A 23,544-nucleotide genomic window follows, 5' to 3' on the forward strand; every position below is an offset into this window, starting at 1 on the left:
TGGCAAAGCAACAACTTGCTCCCTGTGAGGGTGCCAGGCCCTGGCACAGGGTGCCCAGAGCAGCTGGGGCTGCCCCTGGATCCCTGGCAGTGCCCAAGGCCAGGCTGGACATTGGGGCTTGGAGCAGCCTGGGACAGTGGGAGGTGTCCCTGCCCATGTCCCTTCCAACCCAAGCCAGTCTGGGATTGTGTGGTTAAAGACAACAGCGATCACTGAAGACAGAGAATCACAGAATGTTCTGAGTTGGAAGGGACCCTCAAGGATCATCAAGTCCATCTCTTCAGTGAATGGCCCATACAGGGATCAAATCCACCACCCTGGTGTTATTAGTTAATTAGTGAGACACCAGAAATTAGCCCAATTTAACCAACAGATTCATCATTCTTCTGCTGAAGTTTCTTTTCAACTCTTCCTGCAGGGGTAACAACTCAGAACAAACTTTTTGACATGTGACAGTGGAAGAAGCTTGAAGTTGTCCCTGAGGGCCGGAGCACTGAACTCCCTCTTGCCCCTCCTCCTCCTCCTCCCTGAGGAAGGCTCGGTGGTGGCAGTGCTGCTGCAGGAATTTGTATTTGCCCTTTCCTGCCCTGTTGGTGGTGCCTTTGCCGCTGGCCCGGCGCTCCTGCTCCGGCGGGTTCCGCTCCATCCCTGCCTCCTCCTCCTCCTCCACGACGCCTCAGCTCCCGGACCTTCTAGGCCTCGTACTCCTCCCCATCCTTCTCATCATCTCTACGAGTGCATCCAGTGCTGCCAGTGGCTGCTTGCCCTCCTCCAGCTCCTTCTTAGCTTCCTCTTCTCCAATCTGAAGCGCGTACTTGAGCCTCTCCTCTGCCATCCTCTTTGCCTCCTGCTCCAGGGCTTCTGCTCCTCTCTCCTGAACTGTGATCTGCTCCTTCCTGTGGATAAAGGCCGGTTTGAGACGTGGCTCCATTTCACCTTCGTTGTCTGGGTACTCCTCGTACCTGGACTCTGACTCGGCCTCTTCTCCAGACCGACCCTCATCTTCCACCTCCATCTCCTCCATCTCCTCAGTTCTCCTCTCCTGTGCTCGCTGACGCATCACCCACGTTCAACCTCCTCGTCATCGATCTCTTCCTCTTCCCTGATGTCTTCTACTCCAGGCACCAGGCTTCCTCCCTCTCCACCTCTGAATCACTTTCTCCAACCTCTCCGTGTTCCAGGAGGTCTCGGTGTCTCAGCTTTATCCAGCCGGTATCAGCGGCCCCAGCCAGGGCCATTTCAGTGCAATGTTCCAACACCCAGCCCCATCTTTTGTTTCCTGATTGCCCCATTTGGCCCTCAGGCAAAGCCCTCCCCCCCTCACCAGCACTGTCCTTCTTCCAGGTAGCAGATGGGACAAAAATTCGCTAAAAAAACCCCAACAAACCCAGAACAAAATAGAAGGAAGGAAAAATTATAATTTAAAAAAAAAAAAAAAAAGAAAGAAACTCAGGAAAATACACAAGTTGCCAGGCCAAGAAATCTCATCCCATCAGAGGCTGGACAGGTGACTCAGAGCCAGTGCAGTTGTCAGGGCAGCACTGGGGAGGAATATCAGAGTAACTTCTCCAAGAGTCAGATTGCAGGAAAGGCTGATTTCATGGCAACTGAACCAGCTCCTCCTCTCCACTGAGAAAAAAACAAATGGATGGGGACTTGCTCATCTAAACACACAGGATACGTCAGAGGAACAGACCTGAGCAACTGCCATCATAATTTATAAAACAAATTAAATCCATGGCAAAAATAAGCAAAACTTAGAACAGAGAGATCACAGAACCTGGCAGAAAAAGGCCCCAGCCTGCATGAATCATTATTTTCTACAGGAAACCTTATATAATCCAAGCTACCCTGTTTTAAAACAAACCAAACCTTCCAAAAACTCCAATTAATGGGTTTAGCAAAGCTCTGTTTTTAATTCAGGTGATTTGGTAAGATTAAAAAAAAAACCAAACAAACCAAACCCCACCTGGTACAGATTAATTTGCTGTAGTTTACAGCCTGCTTTTGGCATCCCCAGCCCCTCCCTGGGAGGAAGGCAAAGGCGAGCTGAGAGCATCTACCTGGCGCTGAGGGAGGCGATTAGATTGCATTGCCATCTTGTGGAACAGGAGAAAACCAGGGACAGGGAAAAACCGCTCAGGCCCCTCTCTGCAGCGGGGTGGTGCTCTCCAGGACACAGGCCCTGGCCCAGAAGGGGATTTGCTGTGGCTGGTCCTCATTCTCCTCATTTATCTGAAAGGGCAGAGGGATGCACACGGGGAGAACACGGTCTGCTGCCCTCAGGCTGCTGGCATGGAGAGGGACACAGACTCAGCTATCAGAAATAAAAGCTTCCTCTTTTTTTACTTGTTTTTACTGTGGCAAAGTCACGGTTTTCTGGGTTGCTTCCCCAGGAAACAAAAGCAGCTTTTCTCCTTGGCTACAGCAGAACCACCAGAGAGTGACTGGGGCAGGAGCAGGAGTAGAACCAGCAATGCCCAGGTCCCCTCCCCAGTTCGTGGTCTGGTTCAGCAGGACCTGAAGAACATTTCTGACTTCACACATGGCACAGCTCAGATTCAATCACCTCTGCACAGGTCACAACTGCCAACAGGGCTCCCAGCTGTGGCCTGAGTAACTAAAATCCCCTTGGCTCCTCCAGACACAAACACTTGAGGATGTTCTTATCACAGCCAAAGCCTGGCTTAACCATCCTCTCTGCAGGGAGCTGCCTACTTGTGACTCTACGGAAAATAACCAAACAAAAAATCCCACTACAAAACTCAAGGATGGGGGGAAAGTTACCCAAAAGCACCAAACCCCTGTTGCCAGCCAGGCTGGGAGCAAGGGAGGAGTTCACTGCACTGGTTCTTGTGTCAAGGAATGCCTGGACGTGGCACTCAGTGCTCTGGGCTGCTGACAAGGTGGGGATTGGGCACAGGCTGGACTCGATGGTCTGGGAGGGCTTTTCCAACCTCAGTGAGTCTGTGCTGTGAAGCCTGGAACGCCAACCCAGCCAGCTGGACACTGTGATGGATGTGACCCACGATTTGGGTTGCACCTTACTGGACTCACTGGGGCAGGATCCACCTGGCCCAGTGTGGAGAAGCCCTACAAGCAGCAGTGCAAGTGCAGCGCTGACCTGAGCTGGCTCTGGTGCCCAGCAACCACAGAACACCAGCTCACCTGTCCTGAGTGACCACCAGCATCCAGAGCCGTGGACTAAATGAACTCAGGGAACATCTTCTGGACTTTTATGGGCTTTTCACAGACATTTCCCAGGGGTGGCCCACAGACTGCAGGGATGCTTCCTGTGGGGACAGGGAGAGGGTGGCTCTGGGGGGCTGGGGTTAAACCACAACATCCCCCAGCATCTCAGCATTAATTATACTTTAGTTTATTTGCAAATTTTGAAATGCAGTTCTTAAGAGGGCATTCTGAGGGTTAAAGTTTCTAATAAAAAAGCTACTGAGAAATGGTTAGTGAGTGTTACTCTGCAGAAACCCCTGAAGGTGCCCAGACTGGAAGAGAGAGCACAAACCAACACAAGAGCGCCAGTGGTGAGGCTGAAAAGTCAGGATTGTGCACGCAGCCATTCCTGCAGCAAAGCTGGTACAGGAAGCCTAGCACTTGATTGATGATTTGTGTGAACACTCTGGTGAAAAGCTCAATGCAAATTTCTGAAATCTCAGAAACTTATATGTCCCCCCACCCCTCCTAATGCCCAGCACTCACTGGGAAGGAGGAAAACAATGCCAGGCAGCGTGCAAACATTTGCCTGCGGATGACTAATGATTTTCAACAATAATTTCATACATGCAGCAGGCTGGAGTCTATCCCGTTGTTACTCTTCTGCTGCAACCCCTGGGAGTTCCCAGTGACACCAGTGTGGGGCTGCCCGAGGCCACCAAGGGAGACAGGACAGCCTTCCCTGGGCACGGCGAGGGCGGGCGCTGTCAACAGCGCTCGGGCCAGCGAGAAAAATGGCACTGGAAATAAGCTGTGAATGAAACAACACACCCAGGACAACCTGGGGGTTTGTGCCAGGCCTGAGCAGGGCAGAGGGGCAGAGGCTGCCCCTGGGCCAGGCAGGTAACGCCGAGGGCACAGCCCAAACCACAGCGGGCACTGGGAGCAGCCCCCACAGCTGGAAACGAGGTTTGCCTGAGAGGGAGATGTTGAAATATTGATTAAAGTTGGGTTTCATCAGCAATACTTTGATTTTATGATTATACTGGCTGCTAACAAAGACACACCCATTAATGCATTACATTCCTGCTTGTAAAACAGGGATTATTCCATTATTCCAGCCAGTGTGCTCCGCTTGTATCCACAGCCCGTGGCTCCAGCACAGGCACTCATCAGGAAAATAAAAGGACACCATGATTTCAAAAAGGAGGGAAAAGCACATCAATAGCCACATGCTGGAACAGAGTGGAGACTGGGTCTGAGTAAGGAAGGGGTGGGCAAGGGGGAAGGCTGAGCACTTCACCCTGCTTTAAATCCACAGTGAGACACCAAACCCAAAGAGTTACTGAGGATTTTATCAATTTAAAGGATAAAAAAAGCACTCTGACATAGTCCCCGAGCAGGTGCCAGTTTTCCTGTGGCTTGGCCTCATTCCGGGGATAATCATACATCCAGGGAGGGCATTTCTCATCCCAGTACACCAGTTCATCCCAGTGCCAGGGATAACGGTGGCAGAGGGATGGGAGGAATGCCATTAAAGCCTGTGTCCTCGACATGATTGTTCCTGGGCAGCAGGAAGCAGCCATCTGAGGCAATTTGGTGTTTACTTATGCCCAAATTGTTATGCAAACACAGGAAGACCTATGGGAGCAGAGGGAACAGGCACCGGAGGCAGCACTTCTCACCAAAGCAAAATGTTTTTCAATGTGCAAAGGGTGAGAGAGGTCACCCCCAAGGAATCCAGCCCAGGATCCTCCCAGTCTTCGATTCTCCCATCCTCCCTCCTCCTCCTCCTCCTCCTCTGAAATTCCCCAAGCAGCCAGGATGGGCTTCCTGAGTTAAAGAGACAGGCTCATCATGCAGCAACATGTCTGGGGCTGCACTTGCATGAGGAACCTAAAAATGGGGAGAAATCCCTCCTGGAAGCCACCGGAGTGACCCCCTGCCTGCCCCCACATCACGCTGAGCTGCCCTGGACTCGTGCGGAAAACGAAGCCACAGGAATTAAGGGGAGACTCCAAAGGCACACGGGGTGCTCAGCATCATTCAAGTGCACTTAGTTTTAAATTAAATCCATCTTGCATCAACATTCAAGATCTAAAATAAAAGAGTCAGTCATGAACTCTGCAGTCACGCCTTTAATTCCATCTGCCGTTGGTACGAGAGAGCTCGGAGACAAATGACTCTGACAAGTCAACTTTAACCTCCAGAAGAAGCCACAGGTTTTCATCAACCTACATCAACCAAGCTTTCGAAAAGTTATCACTGATGGAGAGCCAAATAAATCCCTGGAATTGTCAGAGCTGGAAAGATGCTTCATTGCCAGTCTAAGCTCGGGAGCTTCTGCAGCCAGAGCCTCACTCCACAGGATGCAATCTCCCACCAGCCACAAACAGGTATGTGACCACATCAGCCCTTGGCTTTCTCTTCACTAAACTACATAAACCAAATTTTAACAAATTCCATTTCTGACCGTAAGCCAAATTTCTGTAGAGCACTGTGAGTCTTCTAGCACGATAAAAACGAAGCACGGACAGCAGAACCAGACGTGCTGCTTCCAGAACTGAACTGCCACCACCTCCCCGGGGACTTCATCCCTCAGCCAGTCACCCTCCCCACATAAAGACAATTTCTGCCATCACCCACAGCATCCTCTCCTGGTCACTGCTACCAACCCTCGGCTCTTCATCAAACCTGCCTGTGATTACCACCTCTCCCTGGCTCTATGGAGAGGGAAGCCAGTTTAGCTTTAGCAGCTTGCACATCACTTCAGGAGTCACCAGGAAGGGTTTCATGCCTGGCAGGCTCTGAATGCTGCTGGGTTAAGAGCTCATCCCTGCAGGACATCCCCAGAAACGCCCCTGCGGCCTCGCTCCCCGCTGTGCCAGCTTTGTGAGAGCTGGTAGCAAGTTTGTGTAAAGCTAATTAACATGCACCGCTCTAATTTCAGACCATTTCAGACATGCAGGATATTGTGCAATGCTGGAGTGAAATGGCTCAAGGAAATCAACGGCACCAGCACTTCAGCACAGCGAGTCAGAGCTGCTGGAGATGTTTGGAGTGCTGGGGTTTGTGCCTTTGAAAGAAGCTGTCCTCGGGGGGGAGCGCATTGCACAGCAATTAGGGACAGTTAATAACTGCACATCATCAGTTACCAATGCCCTGGCATCGCATGATTTGTGCCGAAGCCATTTCCTACCGCAGGACGTTGATTTCTTGTCCACCATCTTCACGTGCCGTGTCTGGGTGCGCAGCCGGTCGTCCGTGTTCTCCACCAGGTTCGTGAGGTCGTCGATGATCTCTGGGGAAAGAGGAACAGGAGCATTAAATCTGAGCCCACAGCATCCCTGCTCAACCACCCTCCTGCTGGAGGCCCCGGAATAGGAACCAGCTGCATCCTTCTGTCCCCCACTGGGACAGAGCAGTGCTCACACGGCACTGAAAGGTCCAAATCCTGGGAAATACTGCACCACAGACTTCAGATTCAGTGCAGTGCTCCACTGCAAGAGTGAAGGAGAAAGTACAGCCTAAAGTGGAGGAAAAAGCACAGCCTGAAACAGCAGCATCAGTCTGGGAGGTCAGGGGTACAGGAGGGCAGCCACAAAGCTGAGGTGAATTCCCTCACTGAGCCAAAGTGAGGGAATTAGTGCCTATGCTATAGGAATTCTGGAATTTCAGTCCCCGGAACAGCATCTCAACACTTGGCCACGACATCATCACTAAACCACATCCAGAAGCACCATCTCCATAAAGGCCTCTGAGAGCACTCAGTGCAGTCCTGACCATGCGACCACTGAGGTCACAAAGTCCTGCCTTGGTTCCCTCCTGGAGCTGTGGGTCTGGCAGCTCTTCCTGCAGCCCAGAAGGTCCTCTGGGAAAAGGGAAGTGAGCAAAGTTTCCCCTACATCGAGTTTTAAAGAGAGGAGAAAGGAAAACTTCAAACCAACCCACCCACAACCCCCTGTAACTGATGGCTTTAATTTTGTCCTGGAAATCAGAGCTGGGACAAGGCTTACACTGAGAGTGGTTGATGGGATGGCTGAAAATTAAAAGCCACATTCAGGCACTAAATTTCCCTCTCAGCGCCTGTTACGCTCTGATTTCCTTGGAACACACAGCCAGTGCTTCTGGTGTGTGCACACACCACGTCTGGCTGCCCTCGGTGCCGCAGGTAGGAGAGGCTTCCTTCGTGCATGATAAACCAGGAGAGGACAGCAGCCAAGCCCTCGGTGCTGCTGCACAGCCTCTTGCTCTGCTTACACTTCCAGCACTCTCCCCACTCTTGATCCCTGTGAGTCCTGCCTGCCTTTGAGGCAGCGCTGGGGACAGTGGCCGTGCCCTCAGCTCCTCTGTACCCCAGCAGGTCCTGGCACTGCAGCTCTGCCCCGATGAAACCTTGGGTTCAACAGCCCTTAAGCAACAAAAGCAGAAGTCAGAGCACACAGCATCCAGTTAGCAAGATAAAGTGATATCCTGCCCAAATTTATGGATCATAACCCTGTAGGGATGATGGCAGAGGGTTAAAGAACATTTAAAGAATGCAACTCCTGTCAACAGGACAGGGCCCTTATTATTAAGCCTTTTTAGTTTTGACTGTATTCCTTCAAACAAAAGATTTCCCAAATGTCTCTGCAAGGAAAAAGGGGAGGACAGTGACAAGGGCATTCCTTGTACTTCCCAAACTTCTCTGTGAGACAGCAAGGAACCCCTGTCCTTCCAAGATTAGTGCCAGTGCGTGACATCAGCCCCTGCAGCTTCCCTGCTGTCATCCCTCTGACACCAGGAACTGAATGGGAACGGTTTTCTCCATCATTCACCTTCCCTCAGCAGAAGATCACAGAAGCTCCTGAGCTGGAAGGGACCCACCAGGATCATGAGTCCAGTTCCTGGCCCTGCACAGACACCCCAAATCCCAGCCTGGGCATCCCTGGCAGCGCTGTCCCAACGCTCCTGGAGCTCTGGCAGCCTCGGGGCCGTGCCCATTCCCTGGGGAGCCTGGGCAGGGCCCAGCACCCTCTGGGGAAGAACCTTTCCCTTATATCCAACCTAAATCTCTCCTGACACAGCTCCAGCCGTTCCCTCAGGCCCCAGATGTTCGTTATGGAGGGTGTTTATGTTCTCAGTCTTATCAGGGAACAAGCACTGTATCACATACAGATAAAACCCTTCTGATCGTACAGAGAGATAACAAAAACCACATAAAATTATCAAAGTTCTGCAGGCACAAAGGAAATGTCCAAGGCACATGGAGCACGGAGGTTTTACTCTCCCGGAGAGCTGAGACATTGAAGCATCATCCCTCCAGTGCATGTTTCCATCTGCTCCACAAACACCCTGTCATCCCCAGCAAATCCCCATGTAAAATGATAGCAGCAGCTAAAAAATCCTGTACTTTGAAAATATACAGCTTTCCTAAAACATGGGCTCCTGATTCATGTCCTGCAGCCCAAACCACCCCTGTATCCCCACGAAGGGAGGGCAGAGGGCAAACATCAACCACTTCCCTGTGTTTTACCCTCGGGATCTGTCCCATCCACCCCACCAATACTGTTCTATTCCAGACACAAACCCTCCATGTTTCTAAAGCTGTTTGCAATACTTTAAATTATTGTTCATCAATATTATTATACTCAGTATTGTCCACCCTACACAAAACAGATTTTCCCAAGGGATGGGAGGCATTTTGTTTGAGCTACAAGGTTTGTTCAGTTTGCAGTTCAGATATTCACTCTCCTCCCCCTTCCACCCAACTTTCCCAGGTCTGACATCTGCAAAGCCAACAATATTTTGGGGAAACTTTATCTGTCCTGCGTGATTCAGCACACAGGAAGAGCAGGACAATGCTGCCTGCAAGGGCAGGACTGCTCATGTTTGCCTCTCCATGAAAAAAAAGTGCTGCAAGTTCCCATCGTTGTCAAGGACAAAGTGATAAGCATGCTTGGGAAACTGGAGACTTTCCTCTGCCAACACTGACCAGACCCTCCTTGAAAAACATCCTGGTGAACAAGCTGTAGCTAAATGAGAACAAATGTGAGCAGGAAAATTTTCTGTCATCATTTCAAAGCCCAAGGCACTGCAAATTGGATTCTCTGTAGAGCCTCTCCTTTCCCATCCCCCTGCCAGGACTCATTTCTGAACCAAAGGGCTGCCCTGGACATCCTGGAAGAAGCATTTCTCCATATATAGATACATAAACATGTTCTGTGACACAGTCAGGTTCCAGGGGAGCAGGGCACTTCACCCAACACACAGCCCAAAGCTCAACAAGCACCCACCCCTTTGATGTCACAGTTGAGGCCTAGAGAATTCTGGAGTGCTCACGGCAGGACCTGGAGCTCTGAGCAGCTGGAATGGGGAGGAAGGGTCTGACCCCACTCCCAGTTGAACCAGAAGTCCAGCCCAGCAGGTTCCCCAGGCCAGGGTGTCCTTGTAACCAAAAACACCCAGCACAGAAACATCCACCCACCCACCCATCCATCGTCTGCACCCACCAACCCCCTGTTGTGGTGACACCCAAGCACAGGGCAGTGCTCAACCTCCCTGGAAATGAAAACATTTCCCCCACTCCAAAGCAAAGGAAATCAATGTTGGATATGTCAGAGTTGAGAATTAGTATTGAATTTCTAAGGTGGGCACCAAGTAACCCATGGCCAAGGAAGTCCTCAGAGCACGGACACTCCACAGGTTCCCACCTCTCCTGACCCACCTGCAACCCCCTCTGCCCTTCAGTCTGGCAATTCCATGTTCCATCACCGCCCATTTAGCCGGCTATACAAGGAACAGGCTAAAAAGAGATGGAGAAAGACCTGAAAAGAGGGAAGGAGCCAAGTGCCCCCGTGAGGAGGGAGCAGACGGGGAAGGCAGGCTGGCTGCTGGTGACCTTCCAAAGGACACTCCTGTAACACAGCACTGCAAACCACAACCCAGCCAGGAAAACAAATTTAGCCAAGGTCTCCTTTCAGGGAAGCAGGATCTTGAAGCAGAGGATAAAAACCCAGTGCCCAACCCCAGCACTAAACTCGGAGTCACTCGGAGCTGAAGTGGGAGCAGTCTGAAGGTCAGTGCCGGAGGTGAGCTCAGTCAGGAGCTGCTCCATCAGCAGGGGCTGCTCAAACCCCAGTGTCACAGCTGTCCCCATCCCTGCACACGTGTCCCCATGCTGCAGTGCCAGCCACCAGCCAGGCAGGAGCTGAGCAGGAGCTGAGGCAGCCCAACCTTCCCCATGGCAAGTGTCTGGTCCCCTTCGGAAGGCAGAGGCACTTCCAGGTCTCCTCACCTCATTCCTGCTAGGCAGTGGCAGGGAAGCACCACCTATCCCTACAAATCTGGGTGCTCTTCCCAGTGAGCCAAACTCCAAAATCTGGGATGGAGCCCTCAGCAAGGGCAGGATTTCCTCAGGTATGTGTCAGACAGCAAAATAATGGTGGGATCTGAGGTCAACACAGACATACCTGAAAGCAGGACAAAAGTCATGGCAGGTCTTTGTTCTGGGGACACAAGTGTGGCTGCAGTGCTGTCCTGGCTCCTGCAGCCATGGGCAGGGCAGGGCAGGGCAGGGCAGCCCTCGGGACACCGGCATCAATTCCACACATGGGATTTACAAAGAAAACATGCAAGGAGGGAGCAGCGAAGCCAGCACACGACAGGAAAAATGTAGGTTGATATATGCTGAAATACTTGACTTTTTTTTTGGTTCAAAATCACACAGCAGCAGTTTTTGATCTTAGGCAATGTGTTTTGGACAGTGCAGAGCAGGCTGAGCGTGGGTCCAGGTCAGAAGAAGCATCCCTGAGGAAGAGGTGGGAGAGGCTGGAAGTGCAGCCCTCTCCCCTTCCAAGGTAACCCTGCCTCCCAGGAAGCAGAGAGGTGTTTACTGGAAAAAGCCTGAGCACAGCAAATAAATGTTAGTTTTGTTTAATAATTTGCATTAAACAAATTTTTGCCCATACAGATGAATACAAAAATCACTTGACCAGGTTGGATGGGGCTTGGGGTACCCTAAGACAGTGGAAGGTGTCCCTGCCCATGGTAGATGGGTGGGAATGAGCTGAAATTTACGGTCCCTCCCAACCCAAACCATTCTGGGATTCTGTGAAAGGCTAAGAAAGATGATTTTTAATATCTATGAATTAAATAGCTGCATTACAAGCCACACAGGTACCACATCTTGCTGTTCCCAGTTTCTGAGGTCCATCCATGTGCATGTTTGTGTGTGTGGTTTCACAAGGACTGTGCTAAAAGTCACTCCCAGGGTGTAAAATCCTTCCCTGGAATTGCAGGGAACAACCACCTGGCAGCAGCAGTAAGGGTGGATTTACACACATCCCTGAAACCACATGTGCTAAGAGCTAAAAAAATAAAGATTTATGCAAAGGACACCAAGGGAAGACAGATGATAAAAAATTGAGCAGAAGAAATTGTATGGGATCCTAGGAATTTCTCAGGAAAAAAAAAAAGCTCATTCCTCATTTCCCTTTTTCTTCAGAGACTTCGCCGCTGCCATGAAAATCAGAAATGTTCTGTTTTAACTCCTGAAATCACCAATACCTCCTGTAAAAAGCTGGTTCTGCTTCTCTCCAGCCACGGCATGGATAATTTCAGTGCCTCCCATGGGACAGGAGCCCCCCAGGCTGGAGCTGTAACTCATCCCTGCAGGAAGGGAGGGCAAACCTCAGCTGAGCCGAGCCAGGGGCCGCAGCAGCCTGCGCTGTCCAAACAGATCCTTTTGCTTTTCTCCTCTGCTTCTCCTCAGAAGGCCACGAGCTCCGGCCCTGGGTTTGCCCACAGCCCCGGGAAGCAGCCCAGCCCAGCCACAGCTCCTCCAGCAGCACTCCCAGCTGCCTTTCCCACATCCCCAACCTCTCTGCTGACATTCCTGACAACCCTTCCCATCCGTTTGGGACTCCTCTGGCAGCCCCATCTTCTGTGTCAACTCAGCCATCAGGTCTTTCTACAGCTGGCCAGAAGTGTTCCAAGGGAACAGCTTCCCCTGGAAAGCCATGACCAAACCAGCCCATCCCAGAGCGCTCCGCAGGCCGGGCCCGCCAGCATCTCACCTCCTCGAGGGTGCCCTTTGTGCTGGAACTCCTCCCTGGCCAGCCTGAAGTGAATAACCAAATGAAATTCTGTTTTGCCAACAAAACGAGGAGCCCAAACTTCTCCAGAGAGCAGGAGCCCCTATTCCAGCTCTTCCAGCCACTCCGTCTTTCCTCCCTTTCCAGCCCGAGGGCAGAGGAGCAAATCGACTGTGAGGCCATGAGATCCCACCACAAATTAATGTTCCACCGTCCTCTGCACGGCCCCAACAGCAGCGAGGACACCGAGTGACAGCACAGGGATCAAGGTGCACATTCCAGCCAAAAAGGTGTCACTTTGGAGAGGACAAGCCCCAGCGGGAGGGGCAGCACAGGGACACGGAGCACGGAGCTGATCCCGGCCCTCCCAGTGCCACGGGCCCCTCGAGATGTTTCTCCTGTTAAGGAGCTCCTTCCTGAGCAATTAAACACCTCATTCTGGAGAAACGAGCAGCTCCTTATGGGAGTGAAAGCCAGGCAGAGGCAGAGAGCATGAGGAACTCTATGCTTCATTTTGCAGGAAACCATGTGGGGTTTCCCTACTCCTTCCTCACTCAAGAGCAGGAAAATAACCCAGCTCCTTTCCATCCCGTGACTCCCTGTCTCTCCCCATGTCCCACATAGCTGCACCACCCTTCTGAAGCTTTTTTTTTTTTTAATCCCTCTCCTTAACTCATGGAATTCCTTGGGAAGGATGATCATCTCTTCCCATGAAGTGGAACAGGTTTTAGAGTTCTGCTTGCATACATGACTAGACACTAATTGGTTTTGTTTGGTTGGTTGGTTTCTTTAAAATGCATAAAAAGCCACATTTGGTTTTGGCAGTTCCATCTTTGACCTCACCCGTTCTGTCTGTGGAGTGAGAAACCCAAAAGCCAAGCGAAAGTGGCCACGTGAAATTCAGCACTGGAAGAGAGAAACAGACCTGGGGTTTGATCAGTTTAGCAGAGCGGTGCTGCTGACCAAACGTCTCCTTAGAATTGTTTGGATTTTCCGTGGATTGAAATTTATGGATCACTCAATAGCATTTATCGATGAGTAATGCACCTCCATGGCCTACCCCACTGAGTCATGGAAGACTCCAGTCAGCCTTAAGAAAACACACAGAGAACTAAAATCCCGACACAAACCCAATTACAGTGAGGCTGGAATTTAGTGGAGAAGCCAAGCAGGCTTTCCCTCCCTCCTTCAGGTCTCTGGTGCCTCAGGAGAAGAGCTGGATACCAAAGAAATGAATCACATAGGAAATGCCAACCTCTATATGTCCAAACCCCATAATTACATGTTAATAAGAAAGCAAAGCATTGTTCCAAGTGCCAGGGCTATGAAATGAAGACTGCAAATAATGTGAGTGCATCAGAAACCTGAAGAACCTCAGCACGATGTGCCAGCTGTAACGTCAAGGCAGAGTGAAAAGAGAAAAAACACAGTAAAAAACACAAGCCAGGAATCCTAATTTCTCTCCCTGGCTGCAGCCGTGCCTGGATTTTGCAGCCCCTCCGAGGTGTGCAGCTCCCTGTGCCAAAGGCAACACAGGAGTGCACTCCTGGGCTTCTCCTCCTTCAGCTCCACCTTGAATCCCAGTGGTGCTCAGTGCTCCACGCTCGGTGCTGCTCAGGACACTGGGACACCGACACTCCTTGCTGGGATGAGCTCTGCATTTCAAGCAAAGACCAAGATTCCTCCCTCCACCATCCCAAATTTAACTGAGGACATTTAATCTCTTCTTTGGCAGAACTTCCTGTAAGCATTAAAAACCCAAAAAATACAAACTTGTCCAAGGGGTCAAACCAACTTGTTCCTCTGTGTTCCAGCTGTCTCACTCTTTAGCTCTTTTAATTAACAGGGATCCTGATGGTCCTTGGGGACAGGCGGGTTCAGAAGTTCTCTCTGGGCTCCTGCTGGGAATGTGTCAGGATGTGCACTGGATCTCTAATTCCTACATGAACATTTCTGTTACAAAGGTGAACACAGCGGTGCCAGAGCTGCAGGGAGGCCAGAGGGGATCTGACCCCCAGTGCCTCCCCTGCAGCTCCATAGGGTCCAGGTGGCACAAAGACATTTCTCACCCTTCCCCATCCCTGCCCTGCTGGCAGAGGAGCGGGGCAGGAGCTGTGTGCAGTGTCCAGGAGAGCTGGCAGGGAAGGACAGCTCTTCTGCCCTCACAGCTGGTGACAGCTCCAGCCCTTGCTCCATGCCCAGGTCACATCCCAAGGCACTGGATGCTTTCCTGGCAGAAGGTCCTGCTCCTCCCAACAGAGGCTCCAGGCCATGCCAGCTTCTGCCTCAGGAATTCTTCCAGAGGAACAGCAACTCCTTCAGGACAGGGACTGCTCTTGCTCCCCCAAGTTCTTGACAGCAGTGACAAAGGCACAGACTGGAAAGAACGAGCTGCTCCAGAGCCCTGTGCCCTCTGCCTGCCTGTGGCAAGTGAGAAGCAGCCCCAGCACCCAGCTCAGAATGCCCAGCACCAGCCCACACCTTCCCCCCAACCAAACCCTCACCACCCTCAGGGCTAACACGTGCCAGAACAAGAGGAACCTGCTTGTTCTGCCACAGAAAACCTCACCACCTGCTCCAAGGACATGTCCAGGGCCACTGCTTCCACCACACACCACCTTCCATGCTGCATTCATCCATCCTAAAATATCTGACTGTATCTGGGTCAAACTCTGATACCCCCAAGCAACACAGAACACCTCATCCTCTCCAAAGCAGGTCCAGGAGCAGCAGATGGTGATTGAAGAATGCGTGGAGGTGACACAGAACCATCCAAGGATATCAGCCCTGGAAGCCCTCCCCAGCTCATCCACAGCCACAGAGCAACGCTGGGAAAACAAACACTGCTATCAATTCCAGCTCACACAGTTATTAGTTAAGAGTTGTTATTTTAAAAGCACACACTGAGAAGTTTTCCCTTCTCCAGCTGCTTATTTTGTTTGATTCGAACAAAACCCATGGACATTAATTTTAGCTGTACTTAATTGAATAATTTCTCCGGGGAATGGTTCAGGGACAGTTTCAAGGCAGGCTGTTTCCAAGAGCCATTACTAATTGGCATCTACCACAGCCCCAGTGTGCCAACCAAAATAGTACTTTTGAATGTTACTGGAACTGCTCTCAGCCCAGATGTGTTGAGAACTCGCAGTGATACAAGGCAGGCAAGAACTATATTCACATGATATGGCATTTGGAGTTTCCTCTCCCAGCTATCTGCGAGGAGATAAAAGTCTCCTTCCCTGGAAGTATTTGAGTGTAAAGTCATTTGTTCCTCCCCTTTGCTCCCAACAAGTGACCCTTCCTTTTACTCACCCTGCTTAAGGCACAGCAGCACAGTCACCTGAGATCAAACAGCCCTTTAGAACAAAAATACTCCTGTAGGAATTATAAAAAGCTGCCTCCAGTTTACAGCAGTGGCTCAAGTCCCCAGTGCCACGCACCCAGGGCACTGTTCTGGGCACTGCAAGCTCACAGCACTCACTGGGCTCTCTGCACTTGTAATTAATATTCATTTTTATTCAAATCCCAAACCCAAGTGCCCCAACAACACAAACAGAGCTTTTGGGGCCAGACTATCAAAACTTCCAGCAAAATTTTCAAGTTATAGGGACAATGTCATCAAATTATTTTCCTACAGACGTGACTCTGGGAAAAAGCAAGGAAATCCTGCTAATAGATAAAATACCCATAAAATCTGCATGTCTAGGAAAGCCTGGAGCACTGGGAGGCTGGAAGGCCACTTCCATGGCTCTAACAAATCCCTGCCAAGCAAAACACTCTTCCTGCTACAATGTGCTTGTGCTCTGCAAACTTACAGCAGAAAATGAAAGGACAGAAGCTACTTCAGACTCCCCATTTGTTTGTTTTCCCTTTATCCAAAATCTAAGCAGCATTTTTTAAAATACTGCCTTCAGAAATTGTTGGTAACACTCACCCCTGCTTTCTTTTAGCAACTCTCATGTTTCCCAAGTTTTTACACCATTGCAACCCTTTTCCATAGATATCAACAGCTTTCATTACAAATATACATCAATTGCCACAATTTTCTAAGGTGGTTTAGCAAATCCCCATGAAACATTGTTTGGCTGCTGAACACCTCAAGTTTCCAGTCCATTTCACAAAGAAAGAAACCCAAAAAACCCCCACAAAAATACCAAAATACCTACAGCCAAAACAACCAACACCAAAACAAAACCACCAAAAACTAAGTCCAAAAGAGCTACATTATATCCCATTAAACACTGTTTGGCTACTGAACACCCTAAGCTGAGGTTTCGAGTCCATTTCGCAAAGCAAAGAAAACCAAAAACCCCACAAAAATACCAAAACCAAAACAACCAACACCAAAACAAAAACATTTTAAAAAAAATTTAAAACCCTGTGTTATACTCTCCGTGCAGCTGTTGCCACTTTTAAGATCTCCTTGGCAATTCCTGTTCCTACACTTCCTAAAAGGTGGAGCCGCCCCAGGAATGTAACCCAATCCTTGTGGACATGAAATGGAACAGTGAGGAGAGCATCTCATCCACTCTGGTTGCAGCCACCTCAACCCAGATCTACATCTTCCTGCCATGAGATAAAAAACAATTCTCATCTATTTTTGCAAGAGCAACCACAGTTGATGCCTCAATGAGAGGATGCCCTCGACAGCCTGCTCAGGGTTTACTCACAAGGAGTTCTGCCAAAAACCCCCTTGCAGGAATCCCATCCATCCATCCATCCATCCATCCATCCATCCATGGTGCCTAAACCCTGGCCAGGCACTGGGACAGGGTCCTGAGCACCCCTGTGATGCCCTGGAGCACGTGGGATCCACCACTGAAGGATCACTGCTCCCTCCAGGACAAGGGAGCCCTGGTAGGAGTTTCCCAAGCACCTCTGAATGAAATAAACCTCATTTCTCAAAACATGCCCACGAGACAGCCCCAGCTCCAGAGTGATTAAAGGGATGGTTATAAATGACTGATGTCATTTTGTCCTCAGGAGAAAAATCACCGGATTGTTCAGCTTGCCTGGGAAGAACTGCCCGGCTCCATGGCCAACACCTTCAAAGAAAGGAATACTGAAATTCCTGGGATGTCTAGCAGGCTGAGCAGGATGTATAAACTCATTCCTACTCCAGTGAAAGAAAACTCAATCCAAAAAGCAGGACCACACCGTCCCCCAAGCGTTAACTTCAAGGCCATTTCCAAGCCATGAGAACGCCCCCATTTCTCACATTAAGGAGCTCCAAACCAGTGAAACACTTCACTGCTGCCACGGCCCCACAATGGAGAACTATTCAGCAACTGCAGACTGAGTGCTCTTGGTTTTGACACAGATTAAAGAAGATTGGAAAAAATGACCAGCAGTGCTCCTGCACAGCTGGAGACCAAAGCGTGGACTGCAGCCTGAGGAGCAGAACAGGGATGGATGCTGACTCCAGGGACTCTGGCTGAAGGGTGCCTTCCTGTCCCTCCAGTTTCACTCATTTTCAGAGCAGCCAGTGCCCCTCTGCTGTGGCACAGACACAAGGACCAGCAGCCACCACATTCAGGAGGGTTTCATGAGGTGGCCAATGCAGGACAGAGCTCATGGCCTAGCACCCTCACCCTTTAAACGAAGGTGGGGCTTGGTGTTTATTTTTCTTTTTTTTTTTAATGAAAATGCACTTTAGAAACCCAACGAGCACCTTCCTGCAGCCAGAGCAGCCTGACCCTACATGCTGTGTCTGAAAGAGTGACTCAAACATGGTGAGTTCCCCATCAATACTCTCTGCAGAACCCCAACACCAGGCAGGAGCAGATGCAAAATTTAGGGTAAAAAAATTCCACTGGCCAAGTCCTGGCTCTTAATCATGGGAAGGCTGCCATGAGCCTCAGAATTCCCACAGCTTCTTGAATACTGGGAGTCCACACAACCTTCTGAACCCTAATGTACAGAGCCTGGGGAGATGCCACCCTGCAGCCCATTCCCATGCGCTGACAGCCAGTGACAAACACAGCAGAAGAGGTCACGAGGCCAGCAGGACAGATCTTCCTCACCAGCCCACCCCTTACATCCACAGGAGCTGAGAACTCCAGGAAAGTTCCCCAAAACCCCACTCAAATCTACCAAACACCCCTGCCAAGTGCTAGAAGCTGATTGCCACAGGTTCTGCTGGTCTGTCCGTCCACTCTGCACATCCACAGGTAAACCTCTCCTAAAATACCTCAGCCCCACCTCAGCCTTAAGGGACTCGTTTCACTCTGCTCAAGATATTTAGAGCAGAGGAAAAGGCAGAACCGTGTATCAGTGGGACGTCAGGCCTGCAGAACACAACTGCCGTGTTAATAAACATTCGGGTTGGGAGGGAGCCAGCAGAGCATCAGAGTGCTCACCACAAGAGCACCATGCTGTGGACAGCTGCAGGGCATTATCCTCTTGGATCACAAAGGAGGAGGAAAGCCACTCCAGAACTGGGCTATCAATCATGGGAGGAACCAGAGAACTTGCAAGTGCTTCATGGTTACAGTATTGAAAGCAGCTGATAAAGCTAAGGTCAACCCAGGCATCTGGGACTAATCTCCAGCTGACATCCTTCATCAAGCTCTACTGGAATCAGTGATAAATTGAGTAAATTAGCAAGAGGAATACATCGCCTAACAACATGTTCAGAGCTGGGCAAATGGCAGGAATTAGATGCCCTGCAGTGATGGCACTCCTTGGATCTCGCTGGCATCGCGGTGTCCTGCCTGCCCGGCCACCTGCCCAGGAGTCTGACAGGCCAAAAGCAGAGAAACCTGTCTCCAGAGCTGATGGCTCAAAAATATTCCATTCCCAGTCTGCAGGCACGGAAAAAGTTCTGATTACTCACAGAAGTGATTAAAACAACAGAAAGGGTGGAAGAAGAACTTCCACAGATAAGACAACCTCGAGTCTACGCATCCCCGTCAGCCTTAGCTAATGATTTTCTTTCTTCCCACTTCCTCCCACCAAGAGCTGTGCCAACTTTCCACATGCCCTCCCATGGATTTTCTGCACATGTGGCTGAACCCTTGGTGTTTGGGGTGGCTCTGTGCCCACGGATTTCTGCAGAGCAAGGGGAGGCTGTTACCCAGAGGGAACCCTTCCACAGCTGCTCCGCTCCTCTGTGATTTTCTCCTCTCCACAGCCCATTTGCTGGAAGGGCCCAGAGAGATTCACTGGCACGAGCTGCCCGGAGCTCAGGGGTCAGTGCCACCAGGCTGGGGACCCTGGAGTGCCTGAACCCTGCTCTGATCTCCACACACGAGTCCTGAACTCCAGCGTGACAAAGCCCAGTGCAGGAAGGAAACCTCGAGCCTCTGCTTTATCAAGCTGCACAAACAGAGGCTTTATCAACCTGCAGAGATTACTGGGGCTCGTTGTGCTCTGCCTGCAACTGTGTGCAGGACTGCTCTGGTGGCCCTCAGTGCATGGGAACAAGGGAGCACAGGACCTGACTGCAGCAGCCAGAGTTCAACACCAAACAACATCTTATTAGCCAAAATACATTGTTTCCAAAGAGATTGTAATTTTTTTTTTTTTTGATGAGTATATATATGGCAAAAAATTAACTCCCAGTTCTATGTGTGTAATCTCAAAGTTGTTTTTTCCTAATTGCTCCGTTTAGGACATCCCACTTTAAAAAAAGATACACTGAGACTACAAAAGGCAGGCTTAGCCCAGGGTTTTTAATTTTTTCCTGATTTTTACCTAGGAAAAACGTAAGCCATTTCTATCACTTGTTGAACCTGTTTTTTAGCATACTTGTACTCATCTGTTGTTCCACAACCTGGAATAAAGGCAGAGACCTTTCTGAACAAAACAAATATCAAATACCTGAGTGGACAGAACGTGCCTTTTCCACAGCAAAGTTGCTGTTCTGCAGAGGCTTCCTGAGCCTGACCACAAGAGAACACCCACAGGATTATTAGTCCCAAAAAAAGAGCCACAAGCTTTTTACTTTACAACTCCAGTTTTAATAAATCCCAATAAACCCCATTATATTTCCCAAGGCAACTTGAGCATGACCTGCCCTGCAAGGTCTGCCCTTTCTACCTTTGAAGCTACAAGCTCAATTTTAAGACATCTGGTAGTACAGACTCCTCATGTTTGCTCTTCCCATACGGGCTGGGAGAAAGTTCTGGATGTTTTCATCATTTTTCTGAAGGGACAATGAACTCTTGCTGCATTGTTTCCAACCCAAATAATTCTGAAACCCAAGCGGGCATTCACGGGTAGATGCATTGTACAAATCTTCACGAGCACAAAGGATCACATTCAATGGCTTGGCTGAGGCCATTGTGTTTCCCTCTTAAAAAAGATGTTTTGGACATTAAACACCACTATTAAACCCTTTCCCAGTTCAGTCATGACCCTGCACCCTGGTCAGACCTCTCCCCCTGCAATGGGGACGCTGGTGAACAAACCTGCACCACCTGGGCCTTCCTCCGCACCCCCTGGAAACAGGGATAATTCAGGAATAATAACAGGATCAGGACAATTGTCAGTTTGTCAAATCAGAAGACATGAGCTACTATCTTTAGCTGTGAAAATCAGGGAAACGTGGTGGTTTCCAAGTGAGCACCCACAGCTGTCCCCACACTGCACAGCTTTTAGCAGGGGCAAAACACAAACCACTCTTTAACCTGCACTGATTGCATGAAGGTGCACAATTTGATTACTTGACATTCTGTAAAACCTTGGGAAGCCCCAGGACAGGCAGCGTCAGGTGCTCCAAAAGCCTCAGGGAACTCACAGCCTGGCCACACTTCCAAGTGTCCGGATTTTGAAGTTTCACATCCCCAGCAGTATTTCAAGGCTTCAGATGTTGGGTTCGGGGCCTCAGCCTTAAATTATTTTTTGCAGACCCTCTTAAAACGCATTTAATCCTTTGTTTTCTTTCCGAGGAGAAAGGTTTCACATCTGGACTGTCAACCTGCATTCCACAGCATTAGCCTGGCAAACCAAAGCAGCTGAGCTGTAAATCTCTGAGAGGAGAACTTGTCATGGAAATCGAAACTCAGCATTAACTGCGGGCCCAGTTCAGCAAGAAAGGCAGCATAAAGAGCCAAAACAATGCAGGCAGCCCCCAAGACAACTTTGGAAGTGAATCCTGCTGCCTCAAAGAGCAAACCAACCTCATCTAACACCTCAGACTGAAGCAGAATCACTTACCTGGGTTTGATCCCAAAGACACCTAAGAGCCCACTGAGAGCAACTTACAGAGTTGAATTTTGCACCATTTTCTACAGCCAGCACCCTGATTTCATAAGCAAACTGCGGTTTCCAAACGTGCCTTGTGAGAGCTGAATGCTCAGTCCCTGGGAGCCCCAGCTCCCTGTTCCCTTGGGCTCCCACTCTGCTGCTCGTGAGTGTGGGGACACAAGCAAGGAGATAGAAAGGGACAAGTTAATCTCCAAAGATCTAAATTCCTCCAGCCAGATTTCAAGAGAAATCCAAATGCCAGCACTGCAATATGCAAAACTGATCCAGCGACAAAAGGGTGTAGAAGAGTAAAAATAATAAAAACAGAAGTATCAAAACTGCCCCAGGACAACAGCATGTTACCAAGTGTCTCAGCTGAGGTCATAAAGAAGTGTTAATGTAACATTTTTTGATCATTGCAGCATATATTTGTTAGGTTTTTAGATTTAAAAGTTAGCTGCTAAAAAGAAATCCATTTCTGCCAATAATTTGTTTCCTTTAGAGGGAAAGCAGTTTTGGAAAAAGACAAACTTGAGATTAATTCAGCTCTGGAACAACCTGGAAGAAAGGCCTGGCTGATGCACAGAAGATACTGAGCACCAGTGCTGTGCTTGGTTCACTCCTCTGTCAGCACTCACTTCCCAAATATCCAACAGCCCAATTCCATTATTTCTTATACTCTAGACCAAAGCACTTTATTAAATCTCTCTCCCTCCCAAACACAATGCAGAGCTTTGTGTGCTGGGCTCTGAGGATTATTTTATCCCTTCAGTTCTGGTTCCCTGTGTCTCCACTGCTCTGAGCCCACCAGGAACGAGTCCATCACTGCTGAACGCCGTGGCTGAGTCCTCTTTTTCCAAAAACTGGACAAACACTCCTCACAACCAGCTCCATCCAGTTCTGCTGAATTAACAGCATCACCACAACGCTCTGCTGCTGCAGGAAGGCTGCCAGGAAATCCCCTCACCCTGTAAGAAGCATACCTGTGACCCAGCCAGCCTGCTGACACACACAGCTACTAAATCCACACTCAGTCTCTCCTGGCTGCTTCCTCAACGAGCACGAAAACACAGCAAGCTTTTCTCCAATGACTCAAGTGCTGTGGTGTCTGTACCTGGATACCTAAAACACTGTGTGGGAGCACCTTGTTACCCCCCACACACTGCAATCAGCTCCCTGAGCCACCTCAGCATCTTCCTCTGCTATTTCTGTGCTGTCACCCACCAGCTTTTCAAGCTTCCTGCTCCAAGTCTCCTTCATTCCCTTGGCCACAGGAGGATGATGCTGCACCTGTGGATGCTGAGAGCAGATCACAGCCCGAGTCAGCAGCCCAGGTAGCCACCAGAGCAACCATCTCCAGGCATCTCCTCCTGGACTGACAGCACTGTCATAATTCTGGAGCAAACGAGCCCCCACCAAAACAGGCGCTCGTTTTCTGCTGGTTATTGGCTGAGGTAATGGCTCTGAGCTTTCACAGGGCACAGCACACTGGGTATAATGCAACCTTTTGAAGTCCAGCAAGGGAGAAAAAAAAAATAAAGAGGGTTTTGTTGGGTTTGTGTGGCGTTTTTTACCCCCTTTCTTTTTTTCCTGAACGATGTGATACAAACCAGCTTGATACACAAATTAGAGGTGATCTCATCAGTCCATTAGGACTAAAGCAAGACCATCACTTGGGAGGGGATGTGCTGGCCAGATACCACTGATTGGCCTGTGAGCAGCATTACTGTGGGGGTACAAATGCAGCCTTCATTACACAGGCAAGGCATGGCTCCCAGCTTTCAATCCACCCCTGCAAACTGTTTGGCTGCATTGAAAAGTGGGATTTGGGAGCAGCGTCCCACACTCGCCGCTCCCGTCGTTAGGCACGGACCGTGGCCAGCCCGGCCACCTCTGTGGATAGAAGGAAATGACCTGCAGACATCCCATGCCTCACTGATTCACACCAAACACATGCCTGGGACACAGTGTCAGGGCCTGAAAGCAGCGCAGGAAAGGCACTTGAAAATTCCCCAAGAATAGTAAAATGTGGTTTAGAGGCTTTCGCCTTTCATTTCTCATAAACTGGAACCCCATCACATCTTTCCACCAAGCTTCTTTGGATTTCTTT

General features: G+C 49.8%; 1 protein-coding gene across 3 annotated transcripts in view; it reads right to left on the reverse strand.

Moving 5' to 3' along the window:
* STX8 (syntaxin 8) overlaps positions 1-23,544 on the reverse strand; it is an 86,683-nt gene that overhangs the window by 25,437 nt on the left and 37,702 nt on the right. For 2 of the 3 annotated variants that reach the window (XM_082294319.1, XM_082294318.1), the window contains one exon: positions 6,371-6,472. In XM_082294319.1, coding sequence (XP_082150445.1) covers positions 6,371-6,472 — 102 coding nt within the window. Of the gene's footprint in view, positions 1-3,167; positions 3,294-6,370; positions 6,473-23,544 lie in introns of those variants that run through there. The other variant, XM_082294317.1, reaches the window with a different exon arrangement.

The sequence above is a fragment of the Coloeus monedula genome (assembly GCF_965178545.1).
Source record: "Coloeus monedula genome assembly, chromosome: 19".
Taxonomy (NCBI): Eukaryota; Metazoa; Chordata; class Aves; order Passeriformes; family Corvidae; genus Coloeus; species Coloeus monedula.